Source organism: Schistocerca serialis, chromosome 1 (assembly GCF_023864345.2).
Source record: "Schistocerca serialis cubense isolate TAMUIC-IGC-003099 chromosome 1, iqSchSeri2.2, whole genome shotgun sequence".
Lineage (NCBI taxonomy): Eukaryota > Metazoa > Arthropoda > Insecta > Orthoptera > Acrididae > Schistocerca > Schistocerca serialis.
The window spans coordinates 877,541,168-877,562,685 of record NC_064638.1 but is presented as its reverse complement, the minus strand read 5'-3'; the positions used below and the strand labels follow the sequence as shown (position 1 = coordinate 877,562,685).

General features: G+C 39.2%; 1 protein-coding gene across 4 annotated transcripts in view; it reads right to left on the bottom strand.

The window, feature by feature from the left end:
* LOC126410738 (E3 ubiquitin-protein ligase Bre1) overlaps positions 1-21,518 on the bottom strand; it is a 284,197-nt gene that overhangs the window by 120,899 nt on the left and 141,780 nt on the right. For all 4 annotated transcript variants that reach the window (XM_050081311.1, XM_050081312.1, XM_050081315.1 and 1 more), the window contains exon 10: positions 16,050-16,235. In XM_050081311.1, coding sequence (XP_049937268.1) covers positions 16,050-16,235 — 186 coding nt within the window. The remainder of the gene's footprint in view (positions 1-16,049; positions 16,236-21,518) is intronic.

The following is a 21,518-nucleotide window of genomic DNA, read 5'->3' as shown; positions in this document are numbered from 1 at the left end:
ACTGAATTACGTAGGGATCCAAAGGGAACGGTGATGCACCTTACGTACAGAAGAGACTGGAACAGCACATTACGTCCACATGCTAACACCTTTTTATTGGTCTTTTTCACTGACGCACATGTACATTACCATGAGGGAAGAGGTACACGTACACACGTGGTTTCCGTTTTCAATTACGGAGTGGAATAGAGTGTGTCCCGACATGTCAGGCCAATAGATGTTCAATGTGGTGGCCATCATTTGCTGCACACAATTGCAATCTCTGGCGTAATGAATGCCGTGCACGCCGCAGTACATCTGGTGTAATGTCGCCGCAGGCTGCCACAATACGTTGTTTCATATCCTCTGGGGTTGTAGGCACATCACGGTACACATTCTCCTTTAACGTACCCCACAGAAAGAAGTCCAGAAGTGTAATATCAGGAGAACGGGCTGGCCAATTTATGCGTCCTCCACGTCCTATGAAACGCCCGTCGAACATCCTGTCAAGTGTCAGCCTAGTGTTAATTGCGGAGGAGTGGTACTCAAGCGTCAACTTTAGGTTACAATATATCCGGATGTAATTAACATTTTACAATGCAAAAAACGGCACTGATTACGTATTTGTTTATATGTTCAGATGTGCTAACAAAACTAACGTGGTTCCATTTAAAAAAACTTAGGTTTGTGTTAAAAAACATACTTCCGTGCATTTTTGTATGGTTTGTATTAAACAATTACACTAGCCCTCTCCTCACGTTCGGTCTGTGGAATCGGTTCGTCAGTATTTGATGTGGTTTACGAAATATATCCAGCAGTAATGTTAGGTGACTCACCCTGTAGAGAGGTCTATACATGATGATATATCTGAGGGCAATATTATGGAACTGGTAGAGGACGAAGATGAAATGAGAGATATGACAGTGCGTGAAGAATTTGACAGAGTACTGAAAGACCTAAGTCAATAAAAGGCCTCGGGCATAGACAACATTCCATTAGAACTACTGATAGCCTTAGAGAGCCAGCCGCGACAAATCTCTTCCATTTGGTGAGCAAGATGTATGAGACAGGCAAAATACCCTCAGGCTTCAAGAAGAATATCTAATTCCAATCCCAAAGAAAGCAGGTGTTGACAAGTGTGAAAAATACCAAACTATCAGTTTAATAACTCAGAGTTGCAAAATACTAACACAAATTCTGAACTGATGAATGGAAATCTGGTAGAAGATGACCTCAGGGAAGATCAGTTTGGGTTCTGTAGAAATGTTGGAACATGCGAGGCAATACTGACTGTACAACTTATCTTAGAAGATAGAGTAAGGAAAGGCAAACCTACGTTTCTAGCATTTGTAAACTTGGAGAAAGCTTTTGACAATGTTGACTGGACCACTCTTTTTAAAATTCTGAAGGTAGCAGGGGTAAAATACAGGAAGCAAGAGGCTATTTACAATTTGTTCAGAAACCAGATGGCAGTTATAAGAACTGAGGGCATGAAATGGAAGCAATGGTTGAGAAGGGAGTGAGACAGAGTTGTAGCCTATCCCAAAAATATTCAATGTGTATATTGGGCAAGCAGTAAGGGAAACAAAAGAAAAATTTGAAGTAGGAATTAAAATCCATGGAGAAGAAATAAAAACCTTGAGTTTTGTCAATGACATTGTAATTCTGTCGGAGACAGCGAATGACCAGGAGGAGCAGCTGAACAGAATGAGCAGTGTCTTGAAAGGAGGATATCAGATGAACATCAACAAAGGCAAAACGAGGACAATGGAATGTAATCAAATTAAATCAGATGATGGTGAGAGAATCAGATTAGGAAATGAGACACTTAAAGTATTAAATGAGTTTTGCCATTTGGAAAGCAAAATAACTGATGATGGTAGAAGTAGAGAGGATATAAAATGTAGACTGGCTAGGGCAAGGAAGGCATTTCTGAAGGAGAGAAATTTGTTAATATCGATTACTTAAGTGTCAGGAAGTCTTTTCTGAAAGTATTTGTATGGAGTGTAGCCATGTATGGAAATGAAACATGAACAATAAATAGTTTAGACAAGAAGAGAATAGAAGCTTTCGCAATGTGGTGCTACAGAAGAATGCTGAAGATTAGATGGGTAGATCACGTAACTAATGAGGTGGTATTAAATAGAATTGGGGAGAAGAGGAATTTGTGGCACAACCTGACTAGAAGATGGGATCAGTTGGTAGGACATGTTCTGAGGCATTAAGGGATCGCCAATTTAGTACTGGAGGACAATTTGGAGGGTAAGAATCGTAGAGGGAGATAAATAGATGAATACAGTAAGCAGGTTCACAAGGATGTAGGTTGCAGTAGGTACTGGGAGATGAAGAAGCTTGCACAGGATAGAGTAGCATGGAGAGCTGCATCAAACCAGTCTCTGGGCTGAAGACCACAACCACAACCACAACAACAACCAGGTCAACAATGACAAATAGTTAGATGTTGAAATAACTGCTGACTCTGATGTGAATAAAGTTTATATCTTCAAAATGGAAGATTTTGATAAGCTGCTTCCATGTCTACGCGTGTAGCAACAATCTATGAGACCATCTCTGTGGTAGCCGACCAGCATGACAGCTTCATATCCCTGGGATGTGGCCCATTAGTCGACAACATTACCACTGCACAGTGGCTGCTTGAGACATAACTTCTCCCATGCAAGGTGCACTGGCAGCACGCAGTGTGCCTGATTAGGTGAGCTCCTATGAGCCTCACGATTATTTTTTACTTATTTATTTAAGGTAATCCATCATGAAGTGTGGGTGATATATGTTTCACTGATTCGTTAGTTTGGTGTGTAAGAAAATAAGCTTTCATTTCTTGTAAGGGTATATATTACTGTAATAATGACTGTATACCAGTCACCACTCAAAAAATGGATAATGGACTGTCAGAAACTGAAGTGTTTCAGGTTGGCTTGGACTGCGTGGTGGTTTGTTATACCTCACACCAAGCACTTAAAGAAGTTGCCACTTGAACGCTCCTTTTATGTTCAATGAATGTTGCCTACTGAATGTTCAGTCACCTTTAAGTGTTATTAATCAAGATCCAGCTAGTCTGTGCCTTGAATCCATGTGCCTTTTTCCTCCAGTTTGGTTCACACTATGTCTTCTTACAGGCTGCAGCTACAGGTGCAGAAAATTAACTTCTCATTCTCATTCACTCCATCACATAAATAAGAAATGAGATACAATTCACGTTCTTACATTATCTTCAAAATGACAACGCAATACATGATAAATGAGGGCAGCTACTAAATCTTACACTACCTCTCTGTACAATATACGTAACAGATACGGTATTCAACTTGATAATTAACCATTAGAATACATTTATTATATCTGTAACAATATTACGAGAAGGCAAGTTATCTCTGACATTTCGCGTTCTTATATTGCGTGGAGCCCTTTTTTCAGCACCACTCACTCCGTGGAACTTCAATCTCCACCTCACCAGGTAAGGTTGTCTGACTGCTTCTCACTGTACAGTCACTGGATCGTTAGCTACAGTATCAGCACATCTCCCAACAGTGGGGTGTCCACCATTAATCGACTACTCTCAGTCATGAACATCTTTTCATTGACGTATGTATTTAAGGACAGGAACCTCTCATTCAAGGAATCACATGTATGACTACAAAACTGAAAAAAATTGGAGGAGTTATCGAATAGTAGTGAAGCTCTAGTGGAGCAATTAAATAAATTACATAGAAGTCTAATAATATTAACACACTAAAAAGACAAGAAGAAGAGAAGACTATGAACATAGGCAAGATTTCTAGTATGGAAGCTACCTTAGCAAAGGTACCAAAGAAGTTACAGTCTGAACTAAATAAACGATGTACTCTGATAAGAAATGAAATGAATGATAAGAAATGAAATGAATGAGCAGTTAAATAAGATACATGATGAACCTGAGACATTAATTAATCGAAATCTCAAATAAGCAAGGTTGATCAGAGATATCAGAGCCGAATAAAGATTCGCTGAAGTAATTTGTGCTCCAAATGTTTTAGCTAGTTTTGAGGAAAGCAACATGCATTAGTTGAACAGAGAGTACAGCAAAGTTGAATTTTTCATTGCTACACCTTATTCTTCGGGAAATACTGTAAACTGAAGTATATGACTACTGTACACCTCAGTATGAAAAATATTTACGATGCAGTGAATACATAAATAAAGAATTGATTTTTCATATCTCCACATGTCAAGGAAGTAAGCTTACCAGTAAAGATATTCACAGGTACATTATTGTTAAACTTTAGGATAATAAGTGTGGGAGCACAAATGAATATATAAATGAAGCTTTAAGCCTTAATGACTTCCCTAAGGAAGATGTCTGTTTTGACTATGGTGTAGTTCTGGAAAGTAGAGCTATGAGTAGACACACTCAAATATACACTGTTAATAGTACAATTAAAATTACTCGATATTTGATGTCTGTCACTTGCCACTACAGTGTTGCCACAACGGCTGCCAGCTACCGCTTTGTTATAGATGAGACTCAATATGGTAGGTCACTTCACAAATGCTGTTAATGTGTCACACAGAGCAATGTTGGAAGAGGCTGCCATGAGGTATGTTGGAAATGCAAGATGCTCTATCGACAGCTGATTTTAAGCAATCAATGACTGGACTGCAGTGGATGTGGCATTTTGTAGCCCTGCATTTCAACTCATGTCCTAAGCTAGCCAAAGCCTCATGATATGCTACGTATCTGAGAAAATGGTGGTCAACAGTCTGTGGCAGAACCAAAATCACAATCACTTTCTCTATGACAATTAAAGTTAACCTCAACAAACAAAAAAAATCAGCTTCAGCACTAGAAACAAACTAATTTTTCGTTATCATTGGCTAGTGCTGCCTGAAACTACCCACACACTGCCTACACCAGCTGCCACATTACCAACTGATGTACAGTCCTTGTCCATACTTGGTTGCAGATTACAGGTGACACAGGCAGATTCCAGATGAAAAATGAATGATAGACCAAGAAATAAAAGCAAATAAAAATATTATGATGAAAATGACTTGGCAAAGAATTAGAAAGGAAAAAAATTACATTTAAACCAATTAACTGAACAAAAATAATGATCAAAGTCTTGAATAGAAATAAAAAACACTCAAAAAATTCAGTTTCACCTCATTTCGTGGGAAGCTTATCTAATATAAGCCGATCTTGGTAATGATGCAAACTGTATATGTGGTGCTGAATCACATCTTGTGCGGAGTATCAAGCAGAGTTTAGTTAGTATCAAGCAGAGTTTAGTTAGTGTATGAAATGAGTGTATTTCACTAGCATCATTGTGTGTGTGTGTGTGTGTGTGTGTGTGTGTGTGTGTCATTTGTGATGAAATACAAAACAAACACATCAAGAAAGCATGCAGGACAAGGATCTGGAAGTGAACTGACCAATTGTTGTGGCAGTTAGGCAACAATGAACAGTTTGGGCGTAACACTGAGCACTCCAATAAAGGAAATCAGTTCCAATGTGTAAAGTGTCAATTATCAAGTTATTTGAAACAGAATGTAGTTCAAAGTTTTACTGCAAGAAGTGTATGGATTGATTATCAAGCTATAAATACACGCTTCATAAATTATCAAGTTAATCACTGTTTTATTGAGAGAGTAAGATTTATTGATGTATGACTCTGTACTGCATCAGTCATCCTATGTTACATGGAGGTATACTGTATCTAACAGTGAGGGTGGCATTGTTTAATGCACTGATGGGAGACAAAGAATTAACATTCATTTACAATCCAAACCCTGGTGGAGGGTAGGTGACCTGAATGCACAAAGAAGCATTACTTATGTAGTGTTACTCTCATAATCCATGTCCGAACGAGAAAGACTTTTGTTTATTTCGTTAGTTAATTACTGAGATTTATATAATCTGTTACTGTCATTATTATTAATTGATTCTTAAAACAGAAAGGTGAAAAATTTATGTATTTATGCAACTTAAAGTATCTATTAGGTGTCCATAATGTTTTCATCTTCTCTAGCAGGAAGTTAAGTGTTAAATGTAATCGCTGATCATTAAGGCGTGGCTGACTATTTGATTTACTGGAGTTAAATAATAAACAAATATTAGAAGTGTTGAAGATTTAGTTTAGAGATGTGTAAAGCAGCCTTTACATGGATTTTCAGCAGTACAAATATAAATGTCTGTCAATTTTACACTGAACTCAATTATGTTAACAGATAATAGAATACAAATACTACTTTTTGTTAAGCAATTGGAGGCAAAAGGTCCTTATATAATCATTTAGTTTTTTTTTTTGTTTGGGGAGGGGGGGGGGGGGAAAGAGGAAGAATTTGTACTGTGTAATACGGCAGAGTAATGTCCATTGGTAGACTGAATTAATTGCTTCGTTACTTTATATTTAGTTTCCCACGGAGAAACTTCTTTCTCTTTGACTATACAACTGCCTGCAGTCTACATTTCTCTCTTAACCCGATGGCACATGGATCATGCTTTCCATCGTCAACACTGAGCATGCCGAGTTCAACGTGCTGCTGAGTGCTCGGAAATGATGCTGCTTGTGCATCCGGTATGTGGGCCCGACATGGAGTACAAGATCACAATGGGCTCCAATGGCAGTTGTGGGATGTTTCCACTTCATAAATCAGAGTTTATGAAATGGGCATGCGTAAAATTTCTACTTCAGCTCCATTATAATGCTCATTCCCTTCACCGTTCATGTGCAAGTCAAGTTGTTCTGTCTATAGTATACATAAATAAGAACTTCAGTATCCATGGGCATGTTTTAAGGCAAAAAGGAAAGTATCATGCCCAGTCAAGAAGGAAATTGGCTTATAAAATTTCCGTTACAAATAGTGCGATACAAATTTACATTAGTTCTCCACAGAAGATGAAAATTATTTCAGCATTCTTGTGTTTTAGCAAATCTCTAAGTTCACTCTTACTAGAAATTTAATTATAACACACTGTACCAAGAACAATGCATTTCCTTCATTGTGCTGTTGCCTTCAAATGACATACTCTCATAAAACGCAAGTAACAGTAATTCTTTTAGTACTTATGTGGTGTCTGTCATTTTTTACAACAGATCATAAATTAATGATGGGTTTTTGAGATATTCTCAATTTGCTGGTGCTTGAAAATGGCATGTATACATATGAGCTTCAGCTGAATGCCCGTATGGTGCCTCACAACTCTGTACTGAAGGGAGACTGTGTGCGTGTGACATAGGCGACGTTCTGCCATCTCATTGGTCAACATTCAGACACACATTCAGAATATCTGAAATGCTAGATATTGCTCTGCATGTTTGGAAAGACTCCCCAACATGCTATTCCACTTGGCACACTTAACATTCGGATGTACTGTCCGTGTGCTGATGGCTTTGCTGCTCTATCTTATAGTGTGAAAGTAACAGGGAAAGCCTGCTATTGAAGTATAAAGAAAGTATATTGTGGCAATTGCAGCCTGCTTTCACAGGTAATGCCAAAACATGGTACAGAGGAACACACACGAAAGGCATATTGATATAGTGTGGGTTTCACATTAGTTGCATAAACCTATAACCCATCAAATGAATGAATGATACTGACAGTTCATGCAATCAGATGGCAATGTTGCCAGGCTTGGTTTGTGAAACCCCAAGCCTGGTCTCTACTATTTAGATGTGGTAAACACAAAAACTGTGACAGCATGTAGGTTGTATTAATTCATTTACAGTTACTACTTGTAATATACAAACTCAAAAAATTGAAAAGCTATCTACTATACAGAATGAGATTTTCACTCTGCAGTGAAGTGTGCCCTGATATGAAACTTTCTGGCAGATTAAAACTGTGTGCCGGACCGAGACTCGAACTCGGGACCTTAACATTTTGCGGGCAAGTGCTCTAGAGCGCTTGCCCACGAAAGGCGAAGGTCCCAAATTCGAGTCTCAGTCCAACACACTGTATTAATCTGCCTGGAAGTTTCATATCTACTATCCAGTTTGCTGAAATATCAAAGTTGTTGTTTGCAGAAATGTAATTTTTTATTTGTGTCCATATCCCTTCAAGGGCATCGAAACAACAGTCATATGGAAGAAGCCAAATGATTTCATGTCTGAGCTTTTAGCAATTTCATTAATTATGTGTATTGGAAATTGTGATTTTTGTGTCATAATTTAGAGCAATTCAGCCTCCTTCAAATCTTCTCTGAGATCCATGTCTTATCTTTTGAGCTCTGACTAATGCTGTGTTTTCTTGTTGCCAAAGCAGGTGTCTCATCATGTACAACTGAATGATACTGGGCATTATATGTAACAATCACTGACAGTCTTGTCATCCTGATCCACTTCTGTAAAATACACTGCTCATATCTTCTTGACTATCACCTAGGCTGCTTTTTTTAAAAAAAAAAACATTAACAGGCAATTTGGTACAAAACCATTTGATGTGTCTGAATGTAAAACAGTAACTCATCCTCCTTTTTCCACAGACACTGCCACTGTCTCCTCAGGTGTTCCACCACTCCAGCCTCTAAATAATGAATGGCTAAATTAACTCAAGTTTCATCTAGCCACATTACACTTTTGAATGTCACACCCACACTACTGCACAAAACCTGGGATCTCCTGCTTACTGGGCAGTTGTGTTAACCAACATGCCACCCAGACACAATGTTTATTGCAACTGTGCAGACTATCTTGGCACATTTCTCATCCGACCCAGACTACCACCTGGCGTCACCTATCCGCAGTCCTTGTTTATGTCCTCCATGCTGGCTACTGTGGCAGTTCCACAGATAAATCCAAAATAACATAAATAAAGCATTCACGTAATTTATTTGCTTTTATGGGCAAGAAGTCCACCTTCTTCAGTGCAGATGCACAATTACCTCTGACCACCTGCAGGAATCTAAAATTAGCGAGCATGGAGGACATGGATGGGGACTGTGGATAGGTGGCACTAGGTGGGAGTGTGGGTCAGCCGAGATGTACAGTTGCAATGAACACTGTGTCCAGGTGGTGCAGTGGTTAATGCAACTGCCTAGTAAGCAGAAGATCCTGGGTTTGAATCCCGGTCCAGCACACATTTTCACTCATCGCTGCTGACTGTGCGTTAAGTCCCGATGCAGTTGACATCGACAGTCCGTTCCCTTTACTTTCCTTTCTTCCAATCCACTTTCAATTTACATAACAAGCACCTTTGTTTAAAAATTTGATTCCTTCAGGATTCAACCTCAGGACCCCTACGTGTCAAGTGAGGATTCTACCACATAGCCACACTGCTTGTCGAAAGACCACCAGCTTAGTACAGTATATTAAAAATGGTCAGAAAATTTCAAAAGTTAATTTTCTCAAGTAGTTTTGAGAGTTGCATCAAACTGCTTTGATAGAGCTATATTTGAGTTACAAACTTCATGTACCATAAATACAAGAAGTTACAAAAATCAGACAGCTATGTGGTCCCCTTGTGAGAAACTTTGACCACATGAATACTTGATTCAGGCCGCAGTTTGACGACCACTGCTATAAACCACAGTACCACACAGGCAAATAAAAATATATAATGTGCAGAAGACACTGGTAGAGGCTTTTTATAAACATATCTAGGTCGCTTCCACATATACCCAACTACCATAAGGTTCACAAGCCACTAAGACAGAAGAGCAGTCAATCCATGTCACTTCAACGCACTACTTAACCTACCTATAAAGATTCTTTCAAATTTGATGCATGCAATTATCCAGATATGAGCTGGATTACTACCAATTTGCAGGGGTATATGACAATATTTGGGAAAAAGTTACAGACCAACTAAGTTTGGAAATTGTGCGAAATTTAAAAATATAAAAAATGCACATAAATGAATATAATTATGGTTCCAATCAAGTCACAGCAATGAAAGTTATAAAACTGAAAAGCTAATGATTATAGTTTCACACTGATATGCAATATGGTAAGTTTCAAAGAATGTTCACATACAAGGTTGAGATTTGCAATGACATGGATTTCTTTGTCCATACTCATTTCTGAACAAAATATTACTCCTTAGGCTCAGAAAAAGTAGAAGTAGTTGTAGAACAAATCATAAAATATGTGGCTGTAATTTGCAATTTGTTGATTTAACCCAATCTAAATCTGACATTTGGTTAAGTGTTATGTGGTTTTTAATCACGCACAGCATCAGAATTTGGAGAGGCAAGCAGCAGCCCTGTTTGACCATTGTTGTGCAACGTGATGAGGTACAGTAGGAGGGGACGCACGACCGCTCCAGTGGGTGGAAGCCAATTTCCACTGAGTGGAGAAACAGGCACCAGGAATGTTGCAGAATTTTGGTATATGAATACTTCCGGGTCAAAACTAAAAAGTAAGATGTAGTTTGAGGGGAAAGACACCCCTTGGCAACAGTAGTATGGACTTGTCCATACAGCTGCAGTGTGGGGGAAAACAATCAGTCCTCCTGGAAAAATACCTATTGTACGAGACAGATCGAACTTTAAATTATCAGAAGAACGGTTTCAAGTGAGTATATGTGCGGGTTACTGTTGTGACACACAAAGTAGCTTAATTATGAATATTAGGAGATGTGACATGTCTGACATCACAGGCCGAGAAAATGTTACAAATTGGGGTAGCGTCCTTTTTCTGGTCAGATAATGATGGTTGTTGGTGGAAGTGAGACCCTGCAGCTGGTCCTGCTCAAACTTGGCAGTGCAGTAAGGTTAACTGTTAATTTATCTGATGTCTGCGAAGTATAACCACATTCAGTCATGCAGGAAGTGACTGGTACTCAAAGTTATATTTTAGCTGTGGCAACATGGTTAGATCTCATGAACAAAGCCTACATCATGCTATTGTGTCATGTCTCACACTGGCACTTGTAAGTATGGCTACACTTGTTATCTTACTGTGTATAAGCTCAGTGCTGTGGTAAATAATCGCAGATGGCTTTGTGGTTATGATTGAGTGTAGGGTATCTAATAGTCGTGGAGAATATTGTGGGGCATGGTGCTAAGTAGTATTAGAAATGTCCTGGCATTACACTTATAGTTCCGCATGGCAGCTTATTTTGGATGATTATCCCTCCGGAATCACTAGTTCATCAAAGTTGTGTTGGGGAAACTATAGCTTTGAATTAATGGCTTCCATGAAGATTCCTTGAATTCTCATGTCAGTTGCATTTATCTTTGATTTGAAAACAACACTGATGTATAGTAACTTAACTGGAGAACACAGGGACTCAACAAGAAAGACTTTTTTTTTCCCTCTCTCCTCGACTTTCATTTCACGTACTCACCAGAAAAATGTCATACAACCAGATAGTTGTGTAAAATTTTTTGTCATTACCCATGATTCTTGGACTACTGTCAGTCCCAAGTTGGAACTGACCCTCTAATGGTAACATCAAACATTTGGCGATCTTAAGTTTGACTACTGCATACTCAAACAAAGGCTGAAAAAAAGCAGTCAACAGCAGTCACTATTATTCCGATCAATTGACGAATATTTCTTACATTGAACACTTTATCAGTCTGAGAGACTTTTATTGCCACCAATTAGCTTATTTCATGGATGGGGATTGTTTACTCAAACTGCATTGTATATGTGCTGTGTAGGAATATTTGGTAGTATGTTGTAAAAAAAAAAAATAAAATAAAATAAAATAAAAAAAAAAAAAAAAAAAAAAAAAATCAAAATTATATTGTTACAATCCATTCAAAAAAGGTAACACAAGAGTACAGAAGAATTGGAGGAATGTTCAGGAGTAGACAGCAAATAAACGTCCTGATGTATTACCAGTTGGAAACATTTGCAGAAAATGTACAAAGCAAATATGACAAAACCCACCAACACTTGCAAGCGTAGCCTCAGCTGTGCTCGATACTTCACAGAAAAATAGCATCACATCTGACATTGAATTCTTTAACTACTATCCTTCAGTATTTAGGTGAATCTCCTGCTAAGAAAAACAGAGGCTTCAGTGAGAGAAAAAGTACCACAAGTTTCGACTGTATTTACAAAGAGCGGGAGACTAAAGAAAATCAAGAAAGAATTTTTCACTACAGACTACACAGTATAGACAGTAAAACAGTTAGAAGCAGAACATGATATTTAGCAACACCAAATCCAAACCCAGGTAAAACAATGTGTGAGGAAACTGTTTAACCTGTACGTTATTGTTACTGTCAACGTGAGTCCTGTGATGCCATGAAGAAGAGACTGTCTATGAACGAAAAGAAAACAGAGTTAAGAGAACATGAGCTGAAGCAGCTAGTGTTGCACTACCTCAAGGAGTTGTATGCACATTTCAAAGACACATACCTAGCTTTAAAAATTGGATTCTCAAACTTTTGTAAATTGTGGGCAAAGCACTGTGCTCTTGCCAATGCCAGTGGGGCCCATGCTGCCTGAATGAGTGTGCCACATCAAAACATTCAGTTAATGATTGAAGATTGTAAATTTAAAAATCAACAGATGATTTCACTTAGATGTAAGCCTTGAGTTTCCAACAGCTCCTACCATAGTCATTTATTACACATCAGAAGTCACAGTTCTTTAAAAGCACTAACAGAGAGGCAAATAATGAAATACACAATGTCACAAGTAGAGATATCTGACTACCTCCAACACAACTTTGTGTGTGTGTGTGTGTGTGTGTGTGTGTGTGTGTGTGTGTGTGTAAAAAACGGGGAGGGGGGCGTGCACGTGCATGCATGCCCCATGCACATGGAAGCATTCCAAAAGTAGAAAGAATTTCATGTATCTGCCCTAACATCAGGAACAATGGCATTTTTTTGCTAAATCCCATGGTAAAGGACCTTGTGATGCAAGGAAGGAAGAAAGGAGGATTAGGGATTAAAGTCCTGATGACAGCATAGTCACTAGAGACAGAGCACGTACCATGATTGTGAAAGAATGAGCTGTGTCCCTTTCACAGGAACCATCCCGGCATATGCCTGGATGATTTAGGGAAATCTTGGAAAACCTAAACCTGGATGGCTGCATAAGGATTTAAACCATCATCCTCCTGAATATGAGTCCAGCACGCCAACTGCTCTGCCACCTCGAATGGTGGTTGTGAGATGGTTGCATGGACTGTAAAGAGATTAGCTATGCTTGCTAGCCTCAAGTGGCATCATGAAAACCATACTTCCGACACCATGACAGTTGTTTCAGTAGTGGAAAGGAAATATTCCTTCATGTGTCTTGCAGTTCACATCAGCTTTTCAACATGATAAAGACACTGTCAAGCTGAAGCAACACTGCAAGAATATAAAGTAGATTCCAGATAACCTTAAGCTTCATTGTATAACACATATTATTGAAGACATATTTCACTTCATTAGTGAGCAGGGTTGGGTGCTATGGTGAATAAAATGATATTAACAGACATACATGGATCTGTTGTCTGCACTGGTGGTTGCATACATCTAGGATCTTATGAGGTAACAAATAGGATCTTATGAGGTAACAAATGTAGAACAGGTCGGTCTTTTGTCCAACAAGGATCATCTGCATCATTAATGCTTCCATCCAAATGAGACACGTATTACAGAAGAAGTAACATTCTCACAAGGCTGGTTCCAGTGACACAAACTGTAAGGACATACACTCTCCCAGTAATAGATACTCTTAGAAACCCATCACGTTGCATATCGACGTAGGGTCCCATCCTTAGTTTTTCAATGATATAACTTTCATTGGTGTATCTGGATTAGAAACAGTATTACACTCCTGTATGCTGAGACAGAAGTGCAAATTTCACATGGTTTCCAAACTTAGCTAGCCTGGAACTTCCTTCATAACTGTCTTATACTCTCCATCTCTCACATGGATCACTGGATGCACCAAATTTAACAGAAATCATGGACCCCCAGGGGTCCGCAAGATGCTATTAGAACAAAAAATATATTAACTATATTTCGTATGATAACAGATTTTTTTTGTTTTGGCTGCTTCCTGCATGAGCAGAGCTTTAGCGAACACTAACTTCTGTGTCTAGTGTCTTCCTAGAGCCAACTGACACTAGCACACACTAGTGCAAATCTGTATGCCATTAGACTGCGCGCACTGCCTCTTTGCAGCTGACAACTCACAGTCACTTTCCACAGAAACTCGCATTTCAGATGACAATCAGCCATTGTTAATTTATTGCCAGTGCTTTCACAGACCATGTTCTTTACATATTCAATATTCCGTATTAAAACAACAGTGTTTATGAAACATTGTTTTTCGCACAAGCTACGGTTTGCGTAGTTAAAAATGGACCGCTGATTAAAATGTAGCTCGTTAAAACGAGACTGTTAATTTAGCTTTTTTTAGGTACTTGATACAGTGATATTACTAGGTACCAATCATGCTCAATAAGGGGGTCCTCGAGAAAATTTTGTTGGGAACCCCTGGTCTAGAGTACAACAATCTGCAATGCTTGTTTCTCTCTTACCTTCACTCAAGGGCTAAAAATGATGAAGAAGAGGTACAGGAGTTCTGTAGTAATGCTGTAAATTCCTAATATTCCATACAAACAGCACTGTTGAAACCTGTCACTGTTGTTAGTGTAACAGCAAAGTGTATTTGGAACTGACAATGCCAGTTCATGCAGTTCTCATCACACCAGAGTCCTCACGAAAGTCTCTTAAATCTCTTAATTGTAAGCAGATTTATGTCCTTTCCAACCAGAACATGAATCACATTGCACGGATTCTCATTTGACATGAATGAGAATCTTGTCAATGAACAACTTCAGTAGCAGAATGTCCTTGGAACAACAGTCCTTAGAGAAATATTTGGCAGTCCTAAAATTACAGTGGCCGTTTCAACCTGCACTACCGGTTGGGCAAAAAACAATACAATGTTTATTTAGCATATTCCCCATGCCCATACAGATCAGTATTGCCTGTGTGTTCTTTCCATCTAGTAGGTAAGTCATTTCACTGTCTTTCTTCACTAAGGAGCTCTGTTGTTGGTTATCACTGTGCAATCAGCGAACTGAAAAAAGTTAAGAAATAGGAAATCGCTCATACCTCCCTTGTTATAATGTACACTCAGTAATCGGTTGACATTATCAAAAACCTTAATATCCAGCACCAATGATCTCCGGATGAGTAAGACGGTACATATTCATCTTAGTGACTATAGTAACAGGCAAAATGTGGACCGTGTAGAATCCTTGCAGACTTCAATAGCATTCACGTCTTGATCCAGTTGTTGTTGTTGTTAAAGGGAAACACTGTATATATGTCACACTTTTGCTTTTCTTAGACATGTAAAATTGGAGATCACAAATCTTTACACTTCTTGTTAATGTATGAGAGCATCTCATTCTCAGAATATACCTTCCCTGATTATTTCCTGTGGTACTAATTGATGACACAATATACAACTGAAGACCACATAGAATTGCATTAAAATATAATTTGTTTTCACCACAAATCAAATTCTTTTGGAATTTTAATTTGTTCACTAATTCTGTCAGTCTGCATTATTTTGCAATATTCAACAATTAATAGATTTCAGACTCCTGGCTAGATCTTCAATTTATTCCCAAAATATTGTGCACTTTGTTAGATCATATAACTGTGTAGTCCTCCACTGCTAGAGGCAGTTGACATAAAAGAAGGGTCTAAACCCAGAACAAGACCACTGCAAACATGGCCAAAATGTTGGTTTCTCCAGTATAGTTTTTTAATATAGTGACGTGGTATCATACTCAGAAAACTTTGTTAGATCAGATTGTTCTTTCTTTATTCCATGTGTTTATTACACAACTTTACCTGCTTAAACTTTTTGTTTTGTTTTGTTTTTGTTTTATGTATTTTCCATAAAATTATTCAAGACTCACTCTCCTGGTAAGAAGATCCACATTCCATAAGTGAATGCACACACTTCGTCCAACACCAACAACATAAAATTCCCTACTTTTATAAACATAGTACTCTATCAGTTCACAAGCAATAATACATCATTCATTTCTACAAAGGAACAATTAACTATTTGTCAATACAACACAAAATTCACTCCTCAAATTTCAGAGCAATGTACAAATTAACAGACACTTAATTACATTATGTATTAACATACCTCTGGTTCTTCTTCTGCTCCCTCTTTCCCTGACGTAATTCCTGGCTCTTCCTTGATCTGCACAGCATTCTGTATGCAGCCCGTATCCTCTTCCTTACAAGATGACTCCAGGATGGAACCTTCCTTCATTTCCTGTGATGCTTGTTGCCCCAACTTCACAGTAAGATCCTCAACTTCCTTTTTCAGCTGTAAAATAAGAATAAAGAATGCATTTGCAATGCATATTTTGTCAGGTGCCACAAACATAAGACACCAGAAAGATCACTGTTCCTCTAAGTCAGTCAACTGCTGTTGCATAAATCTTCTGGGGAAATTCAGCAAATGTCATGAGCTCCCAGTATCACAAAAGATAATAATTATGGTCACTTTTGTTGCCAAACAATGGGTATTCTGTCAAACGTTGCTAAAAAATTTAAAAATACTATCCACACCTTCCCTTTACATATAACCATGAGGTGTTAATTTTCGTACATACACTTGACAGAGAGAATTTCAAACTTCCGAAACCCAGAATACACAGGGTTAAAAATGTACAAGGCAATAAAAGGTAGTACTACATTTAACATGGAACTTGGTTCACTGAAAAGATTGCTCTTTACTTTTTTGGTGGAAAATTGGTATTATTGTATTCATTGGAGACATTTTCACGGTTTGGACAAGGGAATTACGTGTTTTATTTTTGTGTACTAAAAACTATAATAACTATGTGCATTGCTGTACCTCAGAAATGTATACAAAATATCGTCAACTTTTATAATTCTCCCAAAAATGTTCTTCTCATAAAACCTGACATGTCTTCTATACATCAAATCAAATGATATGAAAACTGTATGTAAGGAAATTAATAAATCACATTTCATATCACATATTTCACATATGTAGATGTAGTTGACACTCTACCAAACTATTTTAACTAGATCTGTTACAGTGTATTACATGAAAATAGTTACAAAACTGTACCACTAACAACAATCCCAGCACTAATGCATTTCCATCATGTATGAAAACACATTTTTCTTTTCTTCTTTTTTCAGTTTGTAGCACATGGCACTTCAGTGTGTTGCACAACAGCACTTGATGCCACCTACTTGCAAAATAATTCATAAATATCATGCTACACATATTTTGCATAGTTTATTGACTATTTGCCACAAGTTACAAATTTCTGACTGAAGTGACATTTAGTACCTTTAATGCTTTTTGCTGCTACAAACAAGCTCTTTGCATTCCATGCTGATGCTGCTTTTGTTATGGCTGTACTGCTCACAAAATGCTGGTGCCTGAGCCGAGGAAAGGCATACTGGCTGATGTGAAATAAATACCATCTGATTTTTAAGAAAGCTATTATGTGAAAAAATCTGCTTTTTCCACATCTCACAACCTGATACCTTTATTCCACAAAGAATTGCATTTCTTATTGTTATTCAAAAAACAAAGATGATGTGACTTACCAAACACAAGTGCTGGCAGGTCGATAGACACACAAACAAACACAAACACACACACAAAATTCTAGCTTTCGCAACAAACGGTTGCTTCGTCAGGAAAGAGGGAAGGAGAGGGAGAGACGAAAGGATGTGGGTTTTAAGGGAGAGGGTAAGGAATCATTCCAATCCCGGGAGCGGAAAGACTTACCTTAGGGGGAAAAAAGGACGGGTATACACTCGCACACACACACATATCCATCCACACATATACAGACACAAGCAGACATATTTAAAGACAAAGAGTTTGGGCAGAGATGTCAGTCGAGGCGGAAGTGCAGAGGCAAAGATGATGTTCAATGACAGCTTAGGTATGAGTGGCAGCAACTTGAAATTAGCGGAGATTGAGGCCTGGTGGGTAACGGGAAGAGAGGATATATTGAAGAGCAAGTTCCCATCTCCGGAGTTCGGATAGGTTGGTGTTGGTGGGAAGTATCCAGATAACCCGGACGGTGTAACACTGTGCCAAGATGTGCTGGCCGTGCACCAAGGCATGTTTAGCCACAGGGTGATCCTCATTACCAACAAACACTGTCTGCCTGTGTCCATTCATGCGAATGGACAGTTTGTTGCTGGTCATTCCCACAGAGAATGCATCACAGTGTAGGCAGGTCAGTTGGTAAATCACGTGGGTGCTTTCACACGTGGCTCTGCCTTTGATCGTATACACCTTCCGGGTTACAGGACTGGAGTAGGTGGTGGTGGGAGGGTGCATGGGACAGGTTTTACACCGGGGGTGGTTACAAGGGTAGGAGCCAGAGGGTAGGGAAGGTGGTTTGGGGATTTCATAGGGATGAACTAACAGGTTACGAAGGTTAGGTGGACGGCGGAAAGACACTCTTGGTGGAGTGGGGAGGATTTCATGAAGGATGGATCTCATTTCAGGGCAGGATTTGAGGAAGTCGTATCCCTGCTGGAGAGCCACATTTAGAGTCTGGTCCAGTCCCGGAAAGTATCCTGTCACAAGTGGGGCACTTTTGTGGTTCTTCTGTAGGAGGTTCTTGGTTTGAGGGGATGAGGAAGTGGCTCTGGTTATTTGCTTCTGTACCAGGTCAGGAGGGTAGTTACGGGATGCGAAAGCTGTTGTCAGGTTGTTGGTGTAATGGTTCAGGAATTCAGGACTGGAGCAGATTCGTTTGCCACGAAGACCTAGGCTGTAGGGAAGGGACCGTTTGATGTGGAATGGGTGGCAGCTGTCATAATGCAGGTACTGTTGCTTGTTGGTGGGTTTGATGTGGATGGACGTGTGAAGCTGGCCATTGGACAGATGGAGGTCAACGTCAAGGAAAGTGGCGTGGGATTTGGAGTAGGACCAGGTGAATCTGATGGAACCAAAGGAGTTGAGGTTGGAGAGGAAATTCTGGAGTTCTTCTTCACTGTGAGTCCAGATCATGAAGATGTCATCAACAAATCTGTACCAAACTTTGGGTTGGCAGGCCTGGGTAACCAAGAAGGCTTCCTCTAGGCGACCCATGAATAGGTTGGCGTACGAGGGGGCCATCCTGGTACCCATGGCTGTTCCCTTTAATTGTTGGTATGTCTGGCCTTCAAAAGTGAAGAAGTTGTGGCTCAGGATGAAGCTGGCTAAGGTAATGAGGAAAGAGGTTTTAGGTAGGGTGGCAGGTGATCTGCGAGAAAGGAAATGCTCCATCGCAGCGAGGCCCTGGACGTGCGGAATATTTGTGTATAAGAAATTGAGAGGAGGACTATATCTCATTTTGTTCTTGAGTTATTGGGTTTTACATCTGAAGGACAGTCGCACACGATACACCCATTCACATTCTTGTGCATCACGAATCACATGGTCATAACAATTGTTATATCTTATAAACACGATATCAAAATGAGGTTTTCTGCAAATGATACTACACAATGAGGTACTTCGTTGTATAAATATACTCTAAACTTCTTAATTCACCGTGATATGGCAGTAACTCATCCACAGCAGTGAGAAGCTGGTGGCTAAGGACACATTCAGATGTCCATGGCACTATAGAAAAAATCCAAGCAACATGCACACACACATCCACAACACCTGGTGAATGGCATAGCAGTATTTGTATGTGTGCCCACAATGAAAGGGTTAACATACTGCTTAATCACACAAGAACCTTCCAGAATGAGTTTGAAGAGTACTTTGGGCTGTTCTGGTGGAACTGTGTGTGTGTGTGTGTGTGTGTGTGTGTGTGTGTGTGTGTGTGTGTGTATCACTATATTTTTAAAAATAGCACACTTGATGCGAACAATGAACTCACTCACAACATACTTGTTATATGATACCTGAAAAGGACTGTGCTCTTTCTACCCTGCACTAAGAATTTACGTGGATCCAGAAATACCAACCAAGTATCCAATGCAATTACTGCAATTACAAGTAATTCTGATGCAGCAAAAAATTTATTAAATCCTCAATGGATGAGTAAACACAGTTGCACAATGATGCAAAGAACTTTTTAGGGCATAAGGAACTTTGAAACTTCCAGGTAGATTCAAATTGTGTGCCTGAAGTTTCAAATCAGTGCCCATTCTGCCACATAGTGAAAATTTCAAGGCACAAGAACAACACGTTGATGCAATATACTATTCATATATCATGAGTTTTCTCATTTCTGTTATTACTTGAGTTACAAAAAACATCTACATTCACATGACTACTTTGCAATTTACTGGCACTCTCAACTGTCCCACTCTCCAAGGCTGTGGGAAAAACAAATATCTAAATCTTTCAGTGTGAGTTCTGATTTCTCTTATTATTGTGATCATAGATGAACATCAACAAACTATTTTTGCATTCAGAGAAGAAAGTGGGTGATTGAAATTTTGTGAAAAGATCTTGCCACAAAGAGTAACACCTTTGTTTTAATGATTGCCACCCCAACTCTCATACCGTACTGCAACAATTTCTCCCATTTTGTGATAATACAGAAAGAACTACTCTTTTTTGGAATGAATGTATGTCTTTCATCAATGCTGTCTAGTAAGGATGCCATACAGCATGGCAATACTCTAGCAGAGGATGGGCAAGTGTTGTGTATGCAGTCTCTTTAGTAGACCAGTAGTGTCTTCTAAATGTCCTGCCAATAAAACACAGTTTTTGGTGATCCTTCCCCACAACATTTTCTATGTTCAAATTCGAGTTGTTCATAATTGTAATCACCAGGTTGTTAGTCTAATTGATGGCCTTTGAATTTGTATGATTTACTGTCTGACCAAAATGTAATGGGTACTTTTCAGTTCTCAAGCAGTCATCAAGAGAGTTTTTACCTGCTTTTTTAAGTAGATATATTTCGATTTTATTTTTGGTGGGTTTGGATGTTACCGTATCCAGTCTCGTTACAACAATCTCGTGATCACCAATCTGCCATGATGCTCCCTATTTGCTCAGGATCGTCTGTTGTCAAGAGGCCTAGCATGTCATTGTGTGTGCTGCTGAACCAGGAAGACCTTTCAATTGGCCGCACAGAAAGTCCTTCGCTGCCTGCCACACCTTATGACAACCTCTTACTTTACCACTGGTGAGCGGTAAACCTCAGTGCATGCATTAATAAGGGTGGCCACAGTAGCGGACTGACTGGTGACACGTGTGGTGGGCTGGAAGTCCCTCGGACCCCTAAGTCAAGGAACGCCCCCCCCCCCCCTCCCCACCCCACAAAGTGGTGCTCATTGGTACCAGCTTCAAGCTGCATCACAGATTCCAGCACCATCTGGAAATGGGAGTGAAGGTTCACCAACTTGGCTTACATCCAAATACAAAAATCACAGTCTGTATCTGTACTAAAGTTGGCAGAATTACACACCAAACCGTTACCCAAATGCAAGAGTGCACCTACACAAACACACAATAATTAAACAACTAAGCACACAAGTAGACAAAAAAAGACACTTCTAGGAAGAAGCTCATACAATAATTGACAAATGAACAACATACTCTCCTGTGGTGCTGCAAGGAGAGAGACTGCTGGCAAACCTCAGTGTCTTACAATTG